Source organism: Berghia stephanieae, chromosome 14 (assembly GCF_034508935.2).
Source record: "Berghia stephanieae isolate SIO BIC M18660-M18661 chromosome 14, UCSD_Bste_1.3, whole genome shotgun sequence".
In the NCBI taxonomy this organism is placed as follows: domain Eukaryota; kingdom Metazoa; phylum Mollusca; class Gastropoda; order Nudibranchia; family Aeolidiidae; genus Berghia; species Berghia stephanieae.
In genome coordinates this window covers 10,213,252-10,235,432 of record NC_088373.1, presented here as the reverse complement: position 1 = coordinate 10,235,432, position 22,181 = coordinate 10,213,252, and the positions used below count along the sequence as shown (strand labels likewise).

At 36.1% G+C, this 22,181-nt stretch overlaps 1 protein-coding gene across 1 annotated transcript in view; it reads right to left on the bottom strand.

The window, feature by feature from the left end:
* Positions 1 to 22,181, bottom strand: part of LOC144959406 (uncharacterized) — a 38,150-nt gene that overhangs the window by 3,355 nt on the left and 12,614 nt on the right. The window contains exons 5-15 of the mRNA XM_078891985.1: positions 20,692 to 20,922; positions 18,094 to 18,177; positions 17,006 to 17,344; positions 16,409 to 16,612; positions 12,169 to 12,249; positions 11,338 to 11,507; positions 7,442 to 7,580; positions 5,605 to 5,952; positions 5,156 to 5,420; positions 2,731 to 2,801; positions 1,718 to 1,849 (exon numbers count right to left, since the gene is read on the bottom strand). Of these exons, the coding sequence (XP_078748111.1) occupies positions 1,718 to 1,849; positions 2,731 to 2,801; positions 5,156 to 5,420; positions 5,605 to 5,952; positions 7,442 to 7,580; positions 11,338 to 11,507; positions 12,169 to 12,249; positions 16,409 to 16,612; positions 17,006 to 17,344; positions 18,094 to 18,177; positions 20,692 to 20,922 (2,064 nt within the window). The remainder of the gene's footprint in view (positions 1 to 1,717; positions 1,850 to 2,730; positions 2,802 to 5,155; positions 5,421 to 5,604; positions 5,953 to 7,441; positions 7,581 to 11,337; positions 11,508 to 12,168; positions 12,250 to 16,408; positions 16,613 to 17,005; positions 17,345 to 18,093; positions 18,178 to 20,691; positions 20,923 to 22,181) is intronic.

The following is a 22,181-nucleotide window of genomic DNA, read 5'->3' as shown; positions in this document are numbered from 1 at the left end:
TCATAAAATTGACTGCCTAAACCAATAAGAAAGATCCCGTGTATTGATGTCGTGAATAATAACTATAATATTTCATGAATGACATTTATAACACGCATTTTCATCACTGGGTGATGGAGGGATTTAGTGAGAACTACTCATTAAAATGGCTGACTAAAAACAATGACAAAGATAACTGCCGTTGATGTCGTGCGTCCTATGGAGGGTGCGTTCAAAGCCCTTGGCATGCTAATGGGAGCGATCTATATTACCATTCCATGGACTCGAGGTCATTGGTCACATTGGAATACGTGCTCAGAATGACCCACATAATGAAAAGTGTTCACAGTTCGAGAAATATCCAACACACAATTGGTCGTTTTACTCAGCTTGACACATGGGTATGTTTACAATTGTCATAAACACGACAGCGTATTTACATTTATTGAGAACTGACCAACCGTTGGACAACAACAAATCATGTGATCGATGACTAGGTTGGACGAAAACATGAATATAGATCGCTCCCATTACCGACACTCTGCGTGTTGTGGTCTATGGAGGGTCCGCCTTAACCTTAATAGCCAATATTCTCAACACAAACATGTAAGATAGAACATAGAAGTAAATTCAATAAAATAGGTAGGCCAGTGTATCAATGAGACATGCTCATCAGTAGACGACGTAATCAAGCGTTACAATATGACCAAACCAATTTTTGTACAGTTAAAATAAATATCTTTAATTCAAAGCAAAACTACCTAACAAACAAGTTTAAACTCATAAAATGTTACATCTACTCCATTCTTGTGTATGATTGGGACACCTGGATAATTAACAAAGGCATAGAAAGAAGATTAGAAGCGTTTGAAATGTAGATAATACTCTTCAACAGTCGTAACGTCACTTCCTTCCTTATGACGCATGGTAACATACTAACACTGGCTCTAAACTATCGGAACAATGGCGGACGCCCGTATGAAATATTTGCCCGGCGAGCATAAAGCGTATCCAGAGGGGAAAAAAACATACATTTGATCGTGTTTTGACTTTTACACATTCTGATCACAATGCAATTATGAAAAGTTCTAGCCAGCATGAAAAATAAAAAGTAATGATTTTCTTTGTTTAGAACCAAGATGGCCGCCGTTGCCGGGCGGCGTGACATCAGACTACTGAATCCAATTAGGAGAATAGGCAGGGTAAAATGGACTGATAGAAAAACAAACAGAGAAGTACGTGGAGATCTCGTGTCCAAAGAAAACTATTACAAACATTAAGATCGAAAAAATTAAGATTTTTTGGCCATAATAAACGACATTAATATATAATTAAAAAGTGTCTAGAATAAGTATAGAAGGATTCAGGACTTCAAGGATTCGTCCAGGATGGATCTCCACCAATACACAAGACGTGCCCAGGACTGAGACACCTGGAGGCCTATTTTCTCGTCAACCTCTGGATCAGGGACGGCAAACATGATGATGATGATGATGATGATGATGATGTTGATGTTGATGATGATGATGATGATGATGATGATGATGATGATGATAGAAGGAACAAAAATTGACGTCACTCAGCTCTTCGTTATTGATTTTAGCCAGCCATTTTAATGATTCAGATTATAAACGTTAAATTTTACCCATGTTTATTGGGACTCAAATCTGACTGGCAGATGATGTGAGTGTTTTTACCTAAACGCATGGCATCAATGATGATCAATGATCGAACTGACCTTTGCGTATCCAGTAAATGTAAGTGACGAGTGCAATGATGACAAACATGATAACCAAGAAATGTAAAATACTCAGGGATATCGCTATCTTGAAGTGTTCGTCGTCTATTCGTCTGTATTCTGAACCTGGTTCTGGAGAAAACAGAAATTAGGACGAATTACCGATAGAAAAAAAAGAAAGAATAAACACATTAAAAAAAACAAAACACATGCACACACAAACACACACGTAATATATATCTTTTTGTATTCTTGACAATATTATTTCTGTGTTTCGGCTTAATTGGGGCGACAAAATTCGTTCTTGTGGATACTTTGAAGAACGAAATTTACCGTCTTGACGAAGTCAAGAGGCAGAAACACTATTGTATGCAAGAATTCAACAAAGCTGAGAACATGGATAAACGTCGAGCTCATTAAATTGTCGATCACTCTATGATTCATGCATATCAATTTCTCACGATTATATATATATATATATATATATATATATATATATATATATATATATATATATATAAAGAGAGAGAGAGAGAAAGAGAGAGAGAGAGAGAGAGAGAGAGAGAGAGAGAGAGAGAGAGAGAGAGAGAGAGAGAGAGAGTGCGAGCAATTTTTTGCTTTTTATCAATGGTGATCCCAATTACTAATTGAGCAGTTGCTTCACAAGCAAAGAAAAATTTATCGATCTAGGGTGCAGTCGATATTTATTCTGACACCCAGCAATGATAGGGATCTGTGGAACTGGAACTGTGGCAAAATGATACTAGCGTCCTATCCAAAGGCTACCAATCAATAGCTTTGTCTTTTTCACACTATAGAAATTGAAATAAACTCCGGTTTCATGGATATGCTGACTCTGAAGAACGGCTTTTATTATGAGAACCCACGAAGAAGATCAGTAGACAGAGAGATGACATCGTGCAGTTTGTTTGGAGTTAACTTATGGTTCTTCAAATTTAGACAGCGCGACATAATAACAGATTAAACTGGTAGGTAACATAGTTTGTAGTTACCTTCTTCTTTCCTGGTTCCAAGGTAGATATGAGTTGGGGCACCCTTTTCATTGTTGATCGTGAATCTGTACCTGGTGGGAGGATAAAATAATGTGGTATTGGTGGTAGTAGTAGTAGTAGTAGTAGTAGTAGTAGTAGTAGTAGTAGTAGTAGTAGTAGTAGTAGTAGTAGTAGTAGTAGTAGTAGTAGTAGTAGTAGTAGTAGTAGTAGTAGTAGTAGTAGTAGTAGTAGTAGTAGTAGTAGTAGTAGTAGTAGTAGTAGTAATAGTAGTAGTGTAAGAGAGTTAGCTTATGCAAAAAAGTTACATAACAATTCTAATGGGTAATGATTAATTATTCCAGCCAGTGGGTTTAATGAGTTCACGGTGCATGTATATCAGTGAAACTTGGTCAATATTTAATGGGTTTAGGACAGTTTTACGTTCCAAAGTTAAATTACTGGTCATTATATTGAGTACTAGACAATTACTTTCTTTGATCGGTGTTAATTGGTATTTGGGAATAAAAGGATCAAATTATAGTTGGTATTTGTTATTTGGGCGTGCTGAACGTGAAAACTGACGTTTACCAAAACAATATCTTATCATGCGGCTGCTAAATTGATTTTAAGAAAGAAGATAACATCCTACTCGTTGCCACTTTTGTATGAGCTGCATTGGTTACCAGTTAAAGTGAGAATCGAATTTAAACTAGCAGTATTGTGCTATAAGTGCCTTAATGATCAAGCACCATTGTATATTACTGAATTTTTAGAAACGTATAAGCCAACGAGGAGTCTACGTTCTGCACTAGATTCTACAAAATTAATTGTTACAAATAAATATAAATATAAATTTTACGGCGGCAGATCGTTCAGTCACGTCGGACCTTCCATCTGGAACTCTCTTCCTAAAAGAATAAGAGAAGCGCAGTCCTTATCAATATTTAAATCAAAGTTAAAACACCATCTCTTTGTTAAAACACATCTTGATTAATGCATCTTTGTAATTTGACCCCAATATGAATGTTAATTTAGTTTATGTTATTATATCATTATTTTATATTATTTCCGTATTTGACATAGCATGTGGATGTATTATAACATATCTTGTATTAATGACTTTATGTTTAGTTATTACATTGTTGTATAATGATAATATTATTGATGTAGTTTGTATAATGTTTCATTTGTATAATAATGTCTCTGTATTATTGTTTCGCGCATTGAGCATCACCCAGTGATGAAAATGCGCGTTATAAATGTCATGTATTATTATTATTATTATTATTATTATCATAAAAAGCGTTAATAGCATTACTATTTAGGAATTCAACGTTTCAAGTTGAGTATGATTCGCTTTTACTTTTAGGGGACGGGTTTAGACTGACACGGGCAGGTCAAAATCAGGAGGAGGAGTGGTTTTAAGGAATACTCTTCAACAGTCAAAACGTCACTTCCTTCCTTATGACGCATGGTAACTTAGTAACACTAACACTGGCTCTAAACTATCGGAACAGTGGCGGACGCCCGTGTGGAATTTTTCCCCGGTGAGCATAAAAGCGTATCCAGAGGGGAAAAACACATAAATCTGATCATGTTTTGACTTTTACACATTCTGATCACAAGGCATATGAAAAGTTCTAGCCAGCATGAAGAATAAAAAGTAATGATTTTCTTTGTTTAGAACCAAGATGGCTGTCATTGCCGGGCGGCGTGACATCAGACTATTGAATCCATTTGTGGGAACAGTTTACCATAGGGAATAAAATAGAGTGTTTCTGATCAAGCTGGGATTCTAAATTCTATTCTATTCGATTCTAGGTTCTACAATGCGATTCTACTTTACTTTTGGCTGCATATTTTTACTTTAAACTTTTTGTGCTCACCGTCATTGATTGCATTTACGGACTTAGAAATATTCCACGTAAGTTAAAAATGGTTACATAAGCAAAACATTTGGATTGATTTTACGGATTTGAAATTCATGACACTGATTGAATTATGACCATGTTATTTGATTTGTATTTCGAATTTATCACAACAAATAAAGCAGTAAGAAATGAAACTTGGAATCTGGACTTTGATTTGAATGTCTTGATGTTGTACATTCAATTATCATCATTGGCACTTGAACTCTTTTGCCTATTAACATCTACAACACAATGCAAAGGGATATCATTACCATATTATAATAATATGAAGACGAAGGATAGAAGAAGAAGAAGAAGAAGAAGAAGAAGAAGAAGAAGAAGAAGAAGAAGAAGAAGAAGAAGAAGAAAAAGAAGAAGATGAGGAAGCGGAGGAGGAGGCGAAGGAGGAGGCGGAGGAGGAGGAATAAGATGAGGATGAGGAGGAGGAGAAGGAGTAGAATGAGGAAGAGGAGAATGAAGAGGAGGAGGAAGAGGAGGAGAAGGAGCTGATGGGTACACATTTCACAACCTCTTACCTGGTACCTTCATTGACATCAAAATCTATAGCCCACAGCTTAACGGTGGCTATTCTACAGTTCATTGGTGTAAACTCCACAACGTACTGTTCCCTGGGAATCTCAGTGTAAATCGGCTGATCGTTTACTACTTCCCTAACTTTCGCCATAATGTACGACGTTGGTTTAGGATGGGAGATAACTTCCACTTCTACCAGCAATTGTCCGTCTATTCGACTCCTGGCTTCTGGGGGCTTGTCTTTAGGGAACGTCGGAAGCGGGGCGCCTGAAATCACAGGGTCAGATATACATTATGTATGTGTTTTTGTTCGTGATGGATAACATAAGCATGGGTTACCATCATCGTCACATCATTGTGATCATTCCGTGTCATTAATGTAAACTCTGAAAACTAAAACCAACAAAAATATCTAAAGTGATAACTAAATAAAAAAATAATCGAAACTCACCAATAATAATTAAATCAGTGGCTTTTTTCTCAGGCGATTTGGCCACTTCCTCAGCACACCTCTTCTTCCTCCTCCTCTTTGCCTTAGAGGGACTCACAGCAGTACAAATAAAAGTGTCTGTATCCGATACGTTAGCGGATGCGAATGTCCCCAGTATTCTTTGTGAGTTGACACCGACGGCGGTGATTTGCCACTTAGGAATCACATTGGTTAGCAACCCTTTCAATGCCATGATAGGAGCTGGATTTCCCTCTGCCAAGCAGTCAAACGTGACTTCCTCTCCCTCGTTAACTTCGACTTTTAATGCTGTCTGGTTGTTGATTGCGTAACTCTGAATCACGGCTGGTTCTGAAAGATGATAACAAGCAATTATAATGATTCTAAGCTGCTAGAATCTGTGGAACATAAAAAATATATGTAAAGAACAGAAATGAATTTAACAGCTTCAAAAAAGAAAAAAAAAGGAATAACATGCCAAGCACAGAACGTTTAGGCTCAAAGCCATTCTTCAGCCAATTACAAAGACTAAAAAACCCCATTGATTCTCACTTAGTACATCATGTCAGATATTCCTCTGCAGTCTGTCTGAATATTTAGTGACGTAACGATGATTTTACAGTTTTTGTTTTTTGGCTGAAGCTGAGTTTTGAGCCCAAAAAGTTCTGCGTTTGTAATTTTGTTCTTTTTCTGTAATTCAATTTTGTTCAGTAGCTACATACCATGAGTTTTATTGTAAAATTATAAGTTTTGGTAATCTGAAAATATTCCAAACAGTTTTGTATTCAAGGGCCTTGGTATATGAGTCATTGCTTGTTAAGTATAATAAGAGAACGTTGCCGAGAACTCACCATCCTATTTAACGCCTTCTCTAGTCTAGTCGTGCGGGTATGTGGTCTAGTGGTATGACATTCGCTTTCGGATCGGAAGGTTCTGGGTTCGAGCCTTGCGCTCGGCGCATAGTTGAGTCCTTGGAAAAGGCTCTTTACTTACATTCTCTCAGCATACTCAGGTGTAAAATGAGTACCTGGCCGTTAACAGCGTTGTCTTTATCCGAAAAATTGTAAAATCGCCGAACATACGTCATGTCCCGTCCTACATGTTAAATATTGCTGTTGAACAGGGACCCCTTGTAAAGCGCTTTGAGGACATTTTGTGGATATTGCGCTATATAATTTTAAAAAATTAGTCGCGATGGTCATGTGCGCAGCGCGCGATGTGAGTGAAAAGGTGTGAGGTTGCTTGAGTTACTTTATTATACATTGTTCAGTGTTGCCAGGTTGGCGGATATAGACAATCCATCCAACAATTCAAACTTCTGATGTCAACAGGAATTTTCCATTTTGGAAATGAGAAAATTGAGGATTGATCAATTTGCTGTAGGAAAAAAATGCGGCGCTAGAACTCGGGACCTCCGGGGGTCACAGTCCAATACATTGACTACTCGGCCACTTCGCCTCGCCCTCTTTCTCATTCTTAATTCCAATAAGATTCAATAGTCGTAACGTCACTTCCTTCCTAATGACGCATGGTAACTTAGCAACACTGGCTCTAAACTATCGGAACAATGGCGGACGCCCGTATGAAATATTTCTCCGGCGAGCATAAACGCGTATCCAGAGGGAAAAAAAACATAAATTTAATCATGTTTTGACTTTTACACATTCTAGTCACAAGACATATGAAAAGTTCTAGCCAGCTTGAAGAATAAAAAGTAATGATTTTCTTTGTTTAGAACCAAGATGGCCGCCGTTGCCGGGCTGCGTGACATCAGACTACTGAATCCAATTAAGTGATTAAAAAAACCCAACTGATTTAATAAAAAAATGATCATATTTACGCAAGACGTTGAGTAAGAAGCTTGTGACGTCCTTGTAGTGGCCAGTCTCATGTTCAGCACTGCACGAGAATGTAACCTGGTTGAAAGACTTGTCAATGACGAGTTCCCTTGACACCTCTGTTCCATTAACTGTGATGGTCTAGTGATGGACAAGATATAATTTTATTTCCACATTTGATGGTCTTTCGTAGTATTTTTCTGCCGTATACTAGTAAAACTGCATGTTGTGTGACCAGTCGTCTCAAGACATGCATTGTGATCAAAATAATAATTATATATGGGTTTTATATAGTACTTGTATCTTAACAAACTCAAAGCCCATAACAGTGACGTATACCTTCCACTACAATATACAACCACTCAAACATACAGCATGAAACAAAGCAATCTTATAATTATACAGTATTATATATTTTAAAAAATCGTTTTGAGATTAAAACTAAACATTCTCCATCATTTTTTCGGGTATTTATCTTTGTCGAGATAACAACAAATAACAATTGATAACAGCAAAAAAAAAAAAAAAAAAAAACCCAAAAAACTACCGATAACAGCATATAACAACTGATAACAACAAATAACAACTTAAAACACAAAAATACTGTGATTCTAGCCTCGAAAGTCAATATTCACGTGGTCTTTACATACACAACTCCCGAGCCGGTATTTATCTTTGTCGAGATAACAACAATTAACAACTGATAACAATAAATAACAACTGATAACAACAGTTATCATGTGTTGTTATCATTTGTTATTTGTTGTTATCTCGATAAAGGTAAATATCGATTATTCCTCGGATATATTATGTTGGAAAATATTTCCAGAAAAAGTGTGCCGAATATTCAAACACATTCTCACCGATTTTGCGTTATTTTTGTCTTCATTATCAGACTTTGATCTAAGGTTTCTAGATGGGAGGGAAAATCTATAAATCCAGGATAAAATGAGAGTGCAGTGATTTAAGAAAAACACAATTCCATGTCTTGAATACTATATGTTTCTTAATGGGTAGCCAGTGGGGTTCTCTTAGCAAATCCGATGCAGATTGGTTTCTCCTCATTCTATAAATATGTATGACAGCATAGTTCTGGGCTAACTGAAGGGATTTTAATTTGTCTTTATTTATGTTAGAGAGCAGAGAAATCATTAATATAGCTTTGACATAATAAGAGAATAAACCATCAAGGCTGAGATGTCTCATGTAAAGAATTGTCTAACACTACATATTCTTCTAATTTCCATGTAACCATACGATATGGTTTACGTTGCCGGTAAAAGACAGATCTGAATCAATAAATACACGCAAGTTTTGAACAACTTTAACAGCTTCAATTACACAGTTTCCTTAAAATATTGATTCACAATTTACATTGTAAAGAATTGCTGGGCTCGGTTTAAAGATTAATTCAGTTACACTATATTTAAGTTTTAGTCTGTTCAGTTCCATCCACGTTTTCAATTTCGCAAAGCAAGATTGGAACGTCCAATTAAAAATGGAAAAAATTGTAGATTGCTGATTTAAAGATTTGACTATCCTTTGCATAAAATTGGTTAAGTCGACTAAAGCAAAAGTAATTGATCCAAAAGGTTTCATTTACAATGTAAAATAAACTAATACTGATCTCTGTGGCACACCAAATTTCAGAGGAAAATCAGATGATTTTACATTTTTAACCATAACAATTTGTCGACAACGATCGTCAAGTAAGATTCGAACCATTTCAAAGCCAATCCTTTGATATACATGAGACGTGCGAGTCGATTCAACAAACATTTGTGGTCAAATTCATAAAATCTTCAATTTGTTTTATTTTAATTAAGCATTAAATATCTAATTATTTACTACATTTAACATCATTATTTCGGTACAATGGTTTTCTCTATAAGCTGATTAGAATTAGAAGATTTGAAACGTAGTTTTTAAAATACGATTCAATAGTCTGATGTCATGCCTCCAGGCAACGGCGGCCATCTTGGTTCTAAACAAAGAAAATCATTCCTTTTTATTTTTCATACTGGCCAGAACTTTTCATATGCCTTGTGATCAGAATGTGTAAAAGTCAAAACATGATCAAATGTATGTGTTTTTTCCCCCTCTGGATACCCTTTATGCTCGCCGGAGAAATATTCATACGGGCGTCCGCCATTGTTCGATAGTTTAGAGCCAGTGTTGCTAAGTTACCATGCGTCAATAGGAAGGAAGTGACGTTACGACTATTGAATCCTATTGTTATGGTATAAAGAGGGTTTCTTTAAAAGTGGGGCGATCAGAGCTGTTTTAAAACAAGAAGAGACGACGCCAGCCTGCAGTGACTGGCTAATTATTGATGGGATAAGCTCGTCAATGCAAAAGATTAGAAACGAAGTTGGAAGGGGATCTAATTCACAAGGCCTTCATAATACTCTTCAACTGTCGTAACGTCACTTCCTTCCTAATGACGCATGGTAACTTAGTAACACTGGCTCTAAACTATCGAAACAATGGCGGACGCCCGTATGAAATATTTCTCCGGGGAGCATAAAGCGTATCCAGAGGAAAAAAAACCACATACATTTGATCATGTTTTGACTTTTACACATTCTGATCACAAGGCAGATGAAAAGTTCTAGTCAGCATGAAAAATAAAAAGTAATGATTTTCTTTGTTTAGAACCAAGATGGCTGCCGTTGCCGGGCGGCGTGACATCAGACTATAGCATCGTATTAGATTCTTTATAAATTCTCTGACACTTTAACGTGTGTGGCCATCAAAAAACTGACATTTATATAAAGCTCAAAACGGTTTAAATCGTCTGAAATTGTGTGGATTTTCTTTGTAATAAATGAATCAAACATATCAGATGATGGTTTTTATGTCTTTGTATTCATCACATTATAATGGGTCTGCTTAACTGCTATTATTATCCTTTTTTTCATTTGAAAGTGGCTGATCTGAAACGGTTCCAGTGATCCTGACGATGTGTCTTCTCCAATAAACGATCCGATTTTTTTCACGTACCTCTTGGCTTGGCCTATGTCCTTTGTATACCAGGGAGCGAAAGGACGATGACGACTTTTTCTAGTTTAAGGTAAAGGCCTTCATTTTAGACAGTAAATTTTAGTTTTTAAAATTTACAAAAGTACCTTTCCTTACTCTGATAGTTTTCAGAGCGTCGCGATAACCCAGCTGGTAGAGCACTTGCTTCATACTCAAATAGATCAAGATCAATCATGGATGAAGTCGAGATTTTTTTTCTGACCCCCCATGCGTATCTAGAAGTGATTGGGTAGCTGAGTCTGTCAGATTTGGCGTAAAGACTTTGCCGTAGACTCGCGCCCTTTCCAAAGGGTAGTAACGAATTGTTATCGTCGGTTTCAGGCTGTAGAAACCGAAAAAAACTCCGGCTTTATGGAACTAATTGCGCTAAAGGATCATTTTGACCTTAAGCTCAATTGTCTTCATCTATTTCATTCCAACACGACTAATATGTCGGTCAAATTTTTCTCCTTTTTGCTAGGGAAATTTTACCCCAAAGATTTATTGAAAGAGATGATCACAGCTTGGTTAAACGTTCTCAAACCTGACACTTCTTTCGACATTTGAAGATAACACAAATGTCTGATGTCAACAAGGGTACAAATGCTCTCCTTGGATGAATTAACGGTAAATAATCTTACCCTAAAATAGACTAAACATTCCCAAACCGGAATGTCAATCGAAGGACCAACGTGCCTTATCAATTATTACTGAAATCTTGCCGTTACTAATAATGAGAATTGAATCATTTCAATTCCATAAAACTTAGCTATCATAAGTAATTACAAATCATTCGAGGGTCAAATGTCTAGTTCAGTATAGCACGCAATCAAACTGAAATTCATTTTAGAGTAATTTCTAAGTATACGTCACATACCTTTGATCCATAAGTCAGAGTAATATTACTGACGACAGGAATTCCTCCATCAACTTTACACATGACACGAAGACTCTCTCCCACGTCAATGTCAATGGTACTTCCATTAGATACGTGCTTTAAATCATCTACAAAAGTCAACTCAATTTTGGGGGGCTTGTCCGGGATTACTTGAAATGGATAGTATACAAATAGAATACATTTATATGACATCAAAACCTAATACATGGACAGTGTCCTTTTTATAAAATGATGAGTAAATATTAATTTAAAAAACATATTGAGCTTGTTAAAATATGTTATTCGAGCCATCCTTCAAATTTTAGTCAAAATCTTACATATTTCAGCGATACCTGTGTCCAAAAATTATGTTTTAGGATCACGACGATGTTTTAAAGTGTTTAGATCATGTAGTTTGCCGAAATAAACAAATAATATTTTCAAATTAAATACCATAAAAATAATTAATCAAGAAGAAAATGCAATCGAGCACAAGAATACCACAAAACCATTGAGTGTTGCTTGCGACCACTTTAAGTAAATATTATCCCAGTTTGGTTGAAAATGTGAAATTATGTTGATAAGAGATATTAAACAACATCTGAATTCGTATAACCATCAATCATCATCATCATCATATTCATCATCATCATCATCACCATCATCATCATCATCATCATCATCATCATCAGCAGCAGCAGCAGCAGCATCAGCAGCAGCATCAGCAGCAGCAGCAGCAGCAGCACCACAACACGAAAGGCGAAAAAACTGCCTAGCTTGGATGGGTGAATGATTAAAACATAACCGTTCCCTAAGTCACTTTGGTCATACCTTTGAATTGTGGTGTGAAAGGTATTTGTTGGACCACAGACCACAGGGCCAGTGCTTGACACGTGAAGGTACTGTTGTGATCTGTCATAGATATAAAGAATAAGATGTAAAAATATCATATATATATATATATATATATATATATATAATATATATATATATATATATATATATAATTTAAAAAACCCCAGAGATAATAGTGCCAGGAGTGAAAGAAGAGACCCTTTTCGATCTATGGAAAAACTCCAAGTTGTAAAGTAGTGAGTGGTTCGCTAACATCAGCGACTTATATCCATCCTTAGCCACCCTACTAGACAACGCACTGGACATTGCATCCAAACCCACAACAGTTACCAGTGAAGAGAGAGACATCATGAAATATATAAAGCACAGAACGTTCTATAACAACAACACGCCATGGACTAAAAACAAATCAGACTATGACGTGACCATGGGTTCATTTGACGGGACCGAAACCTGCGAGTTGATCGACCTGTACCTATTAACTCAACTTAATTATATGACAAACACACACATCGTTTTTATAGAGACGATGGATTAGCCATATGTAGACAACGGCCAAAAAAAAATCAGAATTTTTAAAAAATTAAAAAACCAGAACTGCAGTATATTGAAACAATACAATCTGAAAATAAAAATCGAGGCTAACAAGAGCACAGTGGACTTTCTCGATGTGACCTTCAACCCAACAGTGGACAACTACAAACCATATAGAAAACCCAACAACATCATAAATTGAATAACAAAGAGAGTAGCCATCCCCCTTTGATCATAAAGAATATCCATAATAATAACGCGCAAATATATTAAGACTATCAAAAGACTCTGAAACTTTTCATAACGAAGCAGGCTTCTACATCAACGCACTCATAACAGTGGATCCCAGAACACTTCGATTATAAACCCATAAGAAACAAAGACCAAATTCAGCTCAGCAGAAAAAAAAATCAAAATCACGCAACATAACATGGTTCAATCCACTTCGACAAAAATGTCACAACTAACATCGGAACAAAAAAATTCTTAAACTGATGGACACTTGTTTTCCAAATGACCGCAGACTACACAAAATACTGAACAGAAACACCATAAAGGTCAGCTACTCCTGCATGATCAACATCGGAGACATAAGTAAAGCACACAACAGACGCATCCTAAATGTTCACAACCAACTAAACACCACACCAAATAAGCATTGCGAATGCAAAAATAAATACGCGTGTCCGCATCGGTTCAATTTCCTCGAATCGAACATAATAAACAAAGCAACCGTCACACACACACACATACACACACACACACACACACACACACACACACACCAACACAAGCAAGCAGGGAACTTACATCGGACCGACAGAGGGCCATTTCAAAACCCTTTCATAATTAAAACACCTCGTCCTTCAGACACGACAAATAAAGAACAACCTCAGCTCTAAGCGAACACGTATGGAAATTAAAATATTCCAACATCAGCCATAACATCATATGGAACATTATCTCAAAGCAAAAAAGCTGGTTAGTAAAAACAAAAAGATGCAATCTATGTCTGGAGGAAACATCCCACATAGTTAAGAACCCACAAAAGGCTACACTAAACAGAAAAAAGAAATATTTAACACATACCCACACAGAAAATAAAAACATCTGCTATCATCAGTCTGCTATTCACCTCAATGCCCTCACACAACAATAATCTCCAAACAACCACCCCTCTTGGCACATCACTCGCACACCTACATATACATGCATATAAACACAAACACATAAATTCCAATTAACACCGTATTAAACAAAACAAAATATCTACAACATATTTCGTTGCCACGAAGAAGCCATTGCATCGGTGGAAACAAATATGTAGGCGAGAAAGATTTTTATAAAGGTGAGAGAATAAATATACTTCACGCTCCATAATTGTCGAGTACTCGTGCGGCTATGTGGTCTAGTGGTATGACACTCGCTTTCGGATCGGAAGGTCCTGGGTTCGAGCCTCGCTCGGCGCATAGTTGAGTACTTGGAGAAGGCTCTTTACTCACATTCTCTCACCGTACTCAGGTATAAAATGAGTACCTGGCCGTTAACAGCGTTGTCTCTGTCCCAAAAAATTTAATATCGCCTGACAGGCGTCATGTCTCGTCCTACATGTTATGTGTTGCTGTTGACCAGGGACACCTTGTAAAGCGCTTTGAGCACGTTTAGTGGATATTGCGCTATATAAAAGCTCAAGATGCTCTAAATGATCCATATATATATATATATATTATATATATATATATATATATATATATATATATATATATATCATAATGTCCTCTCCACCTAACTTATGTAGCCTAGTCTAGATCCTTTTTCAACAACCTTATTACGGAACCATATTGACCATCTTGCCCCTGTGATAACAAAGATCATTAATTATTGTCTTGAAATTGGTATCGCATGTCATTTAAACATGCTATTGTATCCCCATTGCTGACAATATCTAACCTATCTTCTGAAGAACTGAAAAATATCAGACCTATCTCTAATCTTCAGTTTCTCTCAAAGATTTTAGAAAAAGTCGTTGCAATCCAACTCAAGGAGCTCCTCGACAAATTCAATCTATTCGAACCCTGTCAATCTACATACAGAAAGTACCACAACACAGAGATCGCAATTCTAAAAGTACAAAGTAATTGATTGGGTGCCGCTGACCAAGGTAATGTCTCTATTTCCTGCACTATTGGCTCTTAGAGCCGCTTTCGGGGCGATTGATCATGCATTCTTATAGAGCGGCCTGAAAAAAAAAACTTTCGGCACAGCAGGCAATGTCCCCGATTGGTTCAAAAGTTACATTTTAGAACGATCTCAGTCTGGCCTCATAAAAGGAGTTCACTCCGAACAACTGCCATTAACATCGGGGCCCCCAGGGACATGTTTTGGGTCCCATGCTGTACACACTGTATACAGAACCATTAGGCAATGTCATCAAACAGAATAATATAAAATATCTTATGTACACTGATAACACTCAGCTGTACTGATTGTTTATTGAGAAAAATCGAGAAAAGTATTGAAGAGGTGCGGTTGTTGATGACTTAAAATGAATGAGAAGATAAACCTTAGAAAGCGTATGCACTCTGCCAATTCAAAATCATTGAACGATCTAAAGGAAATTATTCCCTTTTCGGACAAAGCCCGTGATCTCGGTATTTATTTTGATTGTAATCTGTCTATGGAAACAATATATCCTATCGTTGCTAAATCCTTTACCTTGAATTACGAAAGACTGCCCAATTGTCAAACATCCATTAGTCTCTTCTTTTATTTTTTCTAGACTTGACTATTGTGATTCATTACTTTTAATCTGCCTGATAATCTTTTCAAGACACTATAGCTTTAACCAAACCAGACCGCACTCATTGTTTAAAAGAAGAAAAAAAAAAGAACACATATCCACAATGTTTTATGAACTCCACTGGTTGCCTGTAAAACTGTAAAAGCGGTTGCTCACCTTTTTATCTTAAGGATTTTATTAATGATTATATCCCCTCTCGTAATTTAAGATCGTGTGATCAGCATCTTTTGCGCACCACAAAAAGTGAGAACAGAAAATTAAGAGACAGAACTTTATATTGAGCAGCCTGGAATTTTCTGCCATTCAATCCGCGCTCTAGCTTTTCTGATTCTGAAGCAGTTTTTAAAAGAAATTTAAAGTCATCTCTTTCTGTTATATTTAGATGATATGTAGAAAGAACCAATTATTAATTTTTCTAATTTTAAAAATATAATTAGGTTGAAAAATAATGAATAAGCAATCTTCATGATATACCACAGGTTTAATTACATGGTTTTTGTAGTGTCCCCTCAGAGAACATATTTACCCTAATTTACATATTTTAAAAAATTCCATAGTCTCACGTGTTAAATGTTGTTAATAATATTTATTAAAATGATGTATATTTCATGCCATATATATATTGTGCGCCTAAAGCTATATTGTGAGGGAAAGGCGGTATCTATATAAATCTCGAATGCAATCGTGATCGAAACTAATTCATGTGCTTGCAGTTAGAGAACAGGATTAGCATGAGATCAACAATATAGAGACAAAGAGAGAGAGAGAGAGAGAGAGAGAGAGAGAGAGAGAGAGAGAGAGAGAGAGAACGAGAGAGAGAGATAAAGAGAGAGATTGAAAGAGAACAAAGAAAGAATGAAGGAATACTCATACATGACGTACCGCTAGAGTTGACATGAAGCACAGCTTCTAGATCTCCACTTGTCATTGTGGCTCCCTGGGCGTCCACCCATCTCATCTCACTCTTTGGAGTTCCCGGTATTGACAGACGGCACGTACAATTTGCAGAGTGTTTTAGCGTTTCAACAGCATGTATCGACCCGACCGTGTTCGAAGGACAGCCAGTGAGTTGCAAAGTGGGCATTTCTGCAATAAGAAATGAAAGAAAAGAACAACAGATCGATCACGAAATGCAGATAAAATAGTCTAAAAGGAATACATCTCAGAAGAATTCAACCAATCTATAACATAATTCTGGGAAAGGGGAAAAAAGGAAACGGAGGAAAAAAGAGGAAAATAGTTAAAACAAAAAGATCATTTTGATTTCAATTGAGCCGTCTTATATAGCCTCTGGAATAACACGTCTTAAGTCTGAACTTAGATTCCTGCATGAGGTAAGTTGATTCTCTAGAATGCGTTTCTTTCATTTTTATTTCACTCGTGTTTGATACTGCATCGTACAAATCTCTTCAGGTTAAAGAAATCATGGTTTGACAAATATCTCAAAGCAATTTGATTGGAAAATATGAAAGTTCTTACCCAATTGCATACTGTCTTCAACAGATAACGACGAATTGATGTCATTTTCTGCTGTACATGTGATGTTTATGGCTAGGTCTGGAAGCTTCTTATCATCCAGAGGTGGCGGAAAACTAAACTTGAAAGTCTGTTTAACTGCAGAATCCTGTCTGTCAATTGGCTGGCTCACGTTTACAACGGTTACTCCTTTGGAATTGGTACCCATGACCTTGACACTTATTGAGGGATTCAGATCAGAGGGTACATCACAGTAAACGGATAAGTTGGCTGGTGCAGGGGTGTTTTTTCCGTCAAACTTTGATGTTTCCATAAGTCTTAAAGACACATTGGCAGGGCCATCTGTTTTGTAGATAAAGGTTTGTAAAGGGATATTTTATCCATATTATTCATATAGTACCTACAGTCCAAATGAAATATCAAACTCGTCCATTATTTTCATCTCATTACTTCATCTCACTCTCTCTCTCGGGCGCACACACACACACACACACACACACTCTCTCTCTCTTTCCTTTCCTTGCACGTAGACACACACACACACACACATTTTGCCTATAATGTTTTAACTATTATGACACTGTAATACAAATAACATACGTATTTCATTTATTCCTGAAGAAGGCCAAAGGCCGAAACATTGCTTGTGTTGCGTTCGTTGTTCCCTCATATATGAGTCACAATTACTCACTGTATCTTTCTCTCCTTCTTATTGGCTCATTTAGGCATCTCTAATTTTTGACATTATTTTCGTCTATCTCGATTTTTGGGATTCACTAAAAGCAGTTTGGACTTTCTCAGGTAAAAGTTTCTCTAAAATTTTAGTGTTGATCATTTCAAGTATGATATGTCGCAGATTAAGGACTAGAATGCGCCTTTAAAATGAGACACGACAAAGACCTTTTTCGTCATTCAGCAAATCTAATACATTTTCTTCCTGAACTCTTGCACTTAAGGCCATTCTGGTTCATTTCTACGTCGAACATTGTTTATTGATATGGAAGTGGTTTTTTACGTATAATTGGAAAAAAAGTGTTTGGCGGATGTTATGACTTTCCTAAGGTGAAGTGCTTGAAGTGATGAATACTCACAGTAGTAGTACACAGTGAAGCTTGTGTTAATCTTCGATACGCCCGCCGAATTGACAGCTTGGCATTGCAACGACTTTGACTTCTCTGGAAAGATCAGAGTAATATATTGCAATTTTAGTGACAATATGGTATATTCTCAAACTATTTATACACGATAAATCCACTAAATATACTCAAAGCACTTTACACATTGGTCCGAGCCAACAGCAATTATTAACATGTGGACACGACATACCGTCTTTTCACTTCAGTGATTATTTCGGTAGGCTGAGAAAAACTTTACTTTCTCTAATATTAGATTATAATTCCTTTAAAACTCTTCTCTTTGAATTCATTTTAAAATAGTGAATACTTTTCTTCTAACCTTGTCAAGCAGCCACTTATTATAAAAGCTGATTGATTTAATCTTCAGCACTCATGTCCCTCAAGAGCTTACGCCTTGAGGGTCGTAATATTGCGTTCCTTCATATTATTTATGTTTTCGAGATTTATATCTTACTCTCGGCCTCGGGACTATGTAGAGCACCCCGTTAATTCTTCCTTCCAATAACAAGAGCTGTAACCATCATCTTCACTCTTTCTTCCCCTCCACCATCCAACTTTGGAACTCCCTACCAACCACTTCTAAACAAGCCCTTTCGACTGATGACTTAAAAAAATTGCTCCCTGTTTTCCTCTAAAACCCCTGTTACTGAAAAGACGGCTATACAATCTTCAGCCTGATGATTGGCCTAATGGAAGAAGATGAAACTCCTTTGCCACTAAACTACTCGTATCTTATGATGACCGCATCATGACCAGAGTAACGCCGTCGAGAAGTCACAAGGGCCTGGCATCATTGGAAGAGCAGCATGACCACTCTCAGACTGGGAGTGGAACTCCACAAGTCCGCACACAACATTATTGTAATCATCTCATCACTATCAAAAACGTTTTGTAACCATCATATATTTATTTGTAACTGTGATCACTATTATTCATATTCGTAGTTTTATAGATAGTATGCGCTTGGCTAAGAAGCTAACAACGTTGATATCCAGAAGTAGTATAAATAATTCGAAGTTGACGACACTCAGGTCTTTGATATTGCTTTTTGCCATCCGCATTTATGAATAATTCTCACTAAACTGAATTAACCAGACTATAAACGCTCAAAGTTACACATAGTTTTGTGTGTTGGTCTGTTATACTTCCGGATGGCAATGTTCTGACCAACACACAAAACTACTTAAATCGAAGGAAGGGGGGGGGAGGGGGGGGGGCTATACTATATCACATATTTGTTTTAAACATGTAGTCGAGTTAGCTCTTGGCCGTCCATCAGACCAAGACATTGAGATTGACTTCGCCTCCAACGTGGAGATACGACTATGCAGAATCGACATCCACTTGCCGCTCTGAGTGGCTCGGAGCGTAGCCATCGTAAACTGATAGTCTGACACTGACCAGAAAATGACTCAGAAGTAAAGACTTTGACCACAAAAGAAAAGAAATCGTGAGTTGTATTCAATAGTTCAACCAATGAAATAGCTTGTTTCCTTGAGCTCTACTAACAACTAACAAGAAGCTACACAAACCTAAAAAATGACATCAAACAATCTTAGAGGAGTCTAGTGTCAGGCTATAGATAGTTCGAAGATGACGTCACTCAGGTCTCTGTTATTGTTTTTTGCCATCCGCGTTTATGGGTAATGCTCACTGAACTGTATTAACCTGACTATAAACGTTCATGGATACACACAGTTTTGTGTGTTGGTCCCGTATACTTCCGGATGGCAATGTTATGAGCTTCTTAGCCAAGCGCATACTATCTATAACTTAACGGTGGCTACGCTCTAAGTAACTTCGTCCAAGGTTCAATTTGCAACGTTGGGCTTGGGCTATTTCAAACTTTTCATGAGATAAGCCCTGAACAGAATAAACCTCCACATAGAGGTAAGAATATAATTTTAGCTTTGTGACCCATCACCTCTAAAAGGTAATTTGTAGGGATCATTTAAATGCTAAATGTTGCATATATAATTTTTCTTTTTATTAATGAAACACAAGGCAAAATTTATGTACTTTACCGGTTGATGAGTGCTAAGGCATTTACCTGCTATTATTATTATTATTATTATTATTATTATTATTATTATTATTATTATTATTATTATTATTATTAATTATTATTATTATTATTATTATTATTATTATTATTATTATTATTATTATTATTATTATTATTATTATTATTATTATTATTATTATTATTATAATATATTATTATAATAATAATTATTTCTATTATTATTATTATTATCATTATTATTATTATTAATATTATTATTGTTATTATTATTATTATTATTATTATTATTATTATTATTATTATTATGATGATGATGATGATGATGATGATGATGATGATGATGATGATGATGATGGTGATAGTGATGATGATGATGATGATGATGATGATGATGATGATGATGATGATGATGATGATGATGATGATGATGATGAGGGTGGTGGTGATGATGGTGATGATGATGATTATGATGATGATCAACATTATAGAGACTCATTTAAATTGAATCATTTAAAATCAAACCTCACCCTCTGGCTTTCTTGTGTACTGAATGCTGGCGACATGTTTTCCTTCTTTGATGACAGCCCCTGTCTTCCCATCAACCCACTGTGCCCTGGTCCAAAACGTGGGAAATCCTGGATTGGTAATGGTACAGTCACAGTCAATTGGTTCCCCGAGTCCGGCTTGGATCCAAGGTGTCTTTCCTGCTACCATGTTGTCGTAGACCAAACAGTCTGTGATATTGGCTGAAGGTAGTTCTGTATCGATTGAGATAAGTATAATAATAGGTATAGTGGTAAATAATTAATATACAAGGTAGCCGGAGATCTTGGTTGAAGGTAGTTCTAAATCGATTGAGATAAGTATAATGATGGATATAGTGGTAAATAATTAATATACAAGGTAGCCGGAGATCTTGGTTGAAGGTAGTTCTAAATCGATTGAGATAAGTATAATGATGGATATAGTGGTAAATAATTAATATACAAGGTAGCTGGAGATCTTTGTTGAAGGTAGTTCTAAATCGATTGAGATAAGTATAATGATGGATATAGTGGTAAATAATTAATATACAAGGTAGCCGGAGATCTTTGTTGAAGGTAGTTCTAAATCGATTGAGATAAGTATAATGATGGATATAGTGGTAAATAATTAATATACAAGGTAGCCGGAGATCTTTGTTGAAGGTAGTTCTAAATCGATTGAGATAAGTATAATGATGGATATAGTGGTAAATAATTAATATACAAGGTAGCCGGAGATCTTTGTTGAAGGTAGTTCTTTTTTAATGGAGATAACTATAATTATAGGTATCATGGTAAATAAATATCATTTACAAGGTAGTCTTATATCAATTGCATAAGTAAATTAAACGGTAAATAATCAAGGGTGTAAACGATATTTTATTATAATAGAAATACAATTATTGAAATCCACCTTCTTAAAATAGACTATAAAGCCATGAAAAACAGTCGAAGAGTGCAAAGGTAGTAAAAATAGTATGAAAAACGGAAAGCTATTTTGCATTTTCTAAATATGTCATTTTTCGAAGGGTATGGGATAACGTGCCAAAACGTTTCTCGGAATCTATTCAATGAAATTGTCTGGAAATTACCACAGTTATCACAGAGATAATGTATTATGTCATGTTGCCATCGAGAGATTTCTTTTGATAAGGTATGTGCATTTTGAATTAAAATCCAAATTATACATTTTTAACATCAATTTTGTTATAACATTTTGATCCGCAACTTTGTTATACCTAATGAATATTCCATAAGCTAAAGCATAAAATCTCTCTATGGTGACACAATAATCTACAATGTTGATATGGAGGTTATTCTTCCATTAGTTTTTGTGGAACGTTTGTCCCAAGATTGTTTTATTTTGATGCCAGATCCCTAAATTAGGTCGCAAAACGGATATCAACACAGATAATGTATTTTTTTCATCAAAAATGTTTTTTTTAAAAACCTATAATGACGATAGTGATTGATTAACGCCACCCAATATAGGT